General features: G+C 34.2%; 1 protein-coding gene across 1 annotated transcript in view; it reads right to left on the bottom strand.

Annotated features, from left to right (window-relative positions):
- The window catches only part of SVEP1 (sushi, von Willebrand factor type A, EGF and pentraxin domain containing 1), a 154,234-nt gene that overhangs the window by 82,083 nt on the left and 67,986 nt on the right, over positions 1–4,165 (bottom strand). The window contains exons 11-13 of the mRNA XM_011364931.2: positions 3,594–3,725; positions 2,828–3,022; positions 1,499–1,620 (exon numbers count right to left, since the gene is read on the bottom strand). Coding sequence (XP_011363233.1) covers positions 1,499–1,620; positions 2,828–3,022; positions 3,594–3,725 — 449 coding nt within the window. The remainder of the gene's footprint in view (positions 1–1,498; positions 1,621–2,827; positions 3,023–3,593; positions 3,726–4,165) is intronic.

Raw genomic sequence — 4,165 nt, 5'->3', positions numbered from 1 at the left:
CTCACAGTCAGTAATCACAGGCAGTAATCAGCAAATCTCCTATTATTTTTGGTACTTCCTCTTTTAATGTTCCCTTCACCTTTGTTCTCAATGAAACCTGATTTCCAGTTTTCTAAAGTGGTAGGCATGGAGGTAGAGGACATGTCTTCCTCACTTCATCGATGCTTTCAGATCAGGCATCTTTTCAAGCCTCACGGTTCTGAAACTTATGGTACCAAGCATACCATACATTGCCCCTCCTGTGGCCATCATCTGTAGGCTTTTCCCATTCTGAGTCACACTCTCTCACTTGATTCCTAGAACACTTATTGACTGTCCCTATTATAATTCTTGGTGATTTCTATATCCAGCTAACTAATCCTTCCAATGCTTTGGTTTCTCACTTCATTTTCCTCTTCTGTCTGCCAGCCTTACTTTGTCACTCATTCTCATGGCCATACCCTCCAGATCTCATCATGACCAGTAACTGTACCCTCTTCTACCCCCAGGAACTCAACAATTCATTGGCTTCATCAGACTTACCACCTCTTCACTGTTCATCATCAGCCCCTGATGTCTTCACTTCCTTATTTACCCATCTTAGATTCCATAGTCCATCATCATGAATTACATCCTTGCATGTACCTTTCTCAATTTGTTTATCTAGAGCATTTAACTGTAGTGAAATTAATTGCTCTGCTTTCTACGCCCCTGCGCTCACATGGTCAATTACAGCTAGAGAGAAAACACAACCCTTATTGCCAACCTTACTATGTTTCTTAAATATATTCATTTATGTTCTCCTAGGGAATTTTCATCTCCCCTCTTCTCAAATCTCCAACAACTCCTCCCAATCCTTACTCTAAGCTGATTATTCTGCATCTTTTTTTCGCTGAGAAAACAGGTGAAGTCAGAAAAAGTGTGTAAAAAGATCTTTTCTGACTTCATTCCAGTCTCCTCAAGCCTCTCTCAGACTCTACATCAAATCTACTGTGACTACTAAATCTACTTTCAGAATCTATCCAAAATCTAAGCTACTCTGTTAGGGTAAAATACATGTATAACATGTTTCAGGCCTTCAAGATGCTTGACGCAGCTAAATACATTGTTTTGCTTTTACTGTAATCATTGAAAGAGTCTTTAAAAATGCATTAAAAAGAAAATCCTTTAAATGTTCAATTATCTCATCACAAAATAAATATAGTCTACAATGGCATGTTTGTCATATTTTAAATAATAAAGCAGACATTCTCAAACCACACGAACCCTAAGCTTCTCTGACTTTCTGACTCAGGGTGTTTTTAAAAATTCAAAATGTTTAAATACGGATTAAATTATAATTCACTCTAGAAGGCCAAAGCCTATGAATAATTCTAAATATTAGGAGCAAGTTTGGATCACGAAGAAGAGGGAAATCATTAGGACAAGGAATTTCTGTTGCCGATGACCCAGGGGGCTATGAAAAACTCAACAGCATCCTTTAAAAATGACAAACAATAATGAAATACTACTGACATACCATTTTCCCCAGGGTTGTCTCAAATGCTTCAGAAAACTTCTTCAAAAGATCTGTGTCATCACAACGAGTTGCTTTGTACAGCATCTCAAAGGACTTGAACCCGTGATTTGCAAAACGTTTTACTGGAAAATATTGGGAAAAACAGCTTCAATAGCTTAGTGTTTTCAAAATAAAGATTTAACTTTCCATGGAATAACTATGATTTAGTATCTTAACTCTAACATGATTTGTGGGGTTGTTATAAAAATAAGAGATGACAGTTAAGAAAAGTTTCTAGGCATTAATTAATCATAATAAACCAAATGTAAGCCAAGCAAACACTGTACCCAGTTATCCAGTGATGAATTTCCTTTCATAAATTATTCTTGACTTCCAACCATATGAAAAAGTAGGCATTTAAGGGAAAAACATATATAAAAATTGTTTTTATTATGTTTCTGGGAAAAATCATGGGGGTCAAAGATATTATACTTTATATTTATAGAAACTTAGAATATATATGTTTATGTTTTCAACCAATAGAAATTTTAAAATTTCTGAATATTATGTGAAATTATATTTCTTAAAAATGTAATTTCACAGAGACAAATTTCTCCTTGGATCAGAAGCTTGTAGGGTTAGACTGAAAATATTCAGAGATAATGCCTCCTGATAGCTGATAGCATCACCATTAAAATCCTATTGTTTCTCCTTACTTCTCCTTACTTCTCCTTACTTCCCAAATTTGGGGGAAAAAAAAAATTGCTCAAGTAAGTATGCTTTACTTTTTTCCCAGGACACTGGCATGTCCCATGGTACTGGATCAAAAATTCACTCCAGATAATATTATTTCCAGTAGACAAAGATATCGTTTTTTTAAATAACAATATTTATTTAAGATTACAGCTTTAAATCTAAACCAGATCTAAAGAATATGTGACTGATGTCTTATTCCATCACATACATTGGTTCTTACTTTAAATATTAGTTCTTTTGAAGACTATGAGAGTGTATGTTAAGTTTAAGTTTACAAGTCAAGAACAACATGCTGACAAGTCTCTTGAGATATTCCTGGTAAATGGCAGTGAGAGGGTCTAGATGGCTTTGTCTTAAACTGAATTTTCTCCTATAGCGATCTAATCAATAACAAGACTCTGGTGGGCTAACATTTTAAAATCGAAGGACAAACGTTTATCTGAAAACATTTCGAATTCATGGCAACATTTTCCACTCACCAAACTTAATCCCTATAGTAAGGTAATTTTCCTTTGTAACGCTTAGAAATGTACACATACAGGCAGACACACATTCACGTATACGAAAGGAGTCCAGAAAAAAATTGAAACTTACTAGCACAGTCTGGCCATTCAGTGGAATATGGTGGCTGCCAGATACCATCTTCATAAGCACAATAATACCTCTCAGTAGACCCTTCTGTGAAATCATAGCCCTCCGAGCAACTTAGTGTGCAGTTAACTCCAGTACTATCTTGAGTACATATAAAATCCCCATTTACAGGTGTAAATGGAACTTCACAGGGAGAACCTGTATAAAAACAATGCATTATTCATATATACTGGTACAGGAAAATTAAATTCCTGGAGTCTAAGTTGAATTATGAAAAGGATTCCTCCTGTCCACCATATTCCTAGAATAACTTTCACCATAAATCCTGTGTGGGATTATAGCAATATTTGCTTTTGATATTATTAGAGGTTGTGCATATTTTATGAAAAGCTAAAGGTATTTATTTCTGATTAGAGGTTATTTCTGGCATTCTTTTGGGAAAAAAGTGAAAACTAGATAACACTATATAGCAAATATATTTTCAAATTTGGTCTCCTCAAGCATTCCAATTAGGATCATGACAATAATACTCTGTACCTTAGAGAAAATGTGAATAAAATGTTAATTAAAAGACTATTCTGGAAGAAAATGTTTTTTTTTTCCATCATGAACTGAAGTAATAATAATTAGAAACCTAAAGAAAATCTGTCAGTATTCTAACTTTAAAAATCTACTGCTCGTAGTCTATTTTGTTTCACAAAATAGAGTGCAACAACAGTTTCATATATCAAATGTCAACTAGATTTTTGAAGGCTTATGAAGACAATACCTTTTATGACAATGTGGATGTCACATGTTCTGTTATTGCCTGAGGGGTCAGTGGCTGTATACTTCACTATGGTCTCTCCTTGAGGGAAAAGGTCTCCTGGCGTATGACTTCTTGTAATGACCAACACACCTCCTAGAAAGAAAAGAAGAAATCCAATTTGGGTGTTACCCGTCTTCAGTCACTTTATTAGTCACCTCATTTGATTTGAATTTTCATTTTCTATCTATACAAACCAGCTGGGCATTCGATTTATGCTAATTTGGCCACTAGTAGAAAATAAAAAATGTAATATTTATAGTATGATATAGAAATAGTAGACTCAAAAACCTCATTAAATTAAGGCATTCTTTTCTTGCTAAATAAATTATTTTCCGTGACTAGCTCAGTCTATCTGAACATTGGAGATTTAATTAAGAATTCATTTGATTTGTATTTTTATTGTTGTTTGCTGGGGTTTACTGAAATCTTTAAGGGGAACTTCAATTGTATTTGCCAATCTTTTTTCTGCTTTTCTATGAACTTTTATAATTTTCTGGTAAATGTTTAAGAATGGAGTATGAATACATAGAACT

This window comes from Pteropus vampyrus, unplaced genomic scaffold, assembly GCF_000151845.1.
Source record: "Pteropus vampyrus isolate Shadow unplaced genomic scaffold, Pvam_2.0 Scaffold103, whole genome shotgun sequence".
NCBI lineage: Eukaryota > Metazoa > Chordata > Mammalia > Chiroptera > Pteropodidae > Pteropus > Pteropus vampyrus.
The sequence above is the reverse complement of the archived record's forward strand: the minus strand, read 5'-3'. Positions and strand labels throughout refer to the sequence as shown.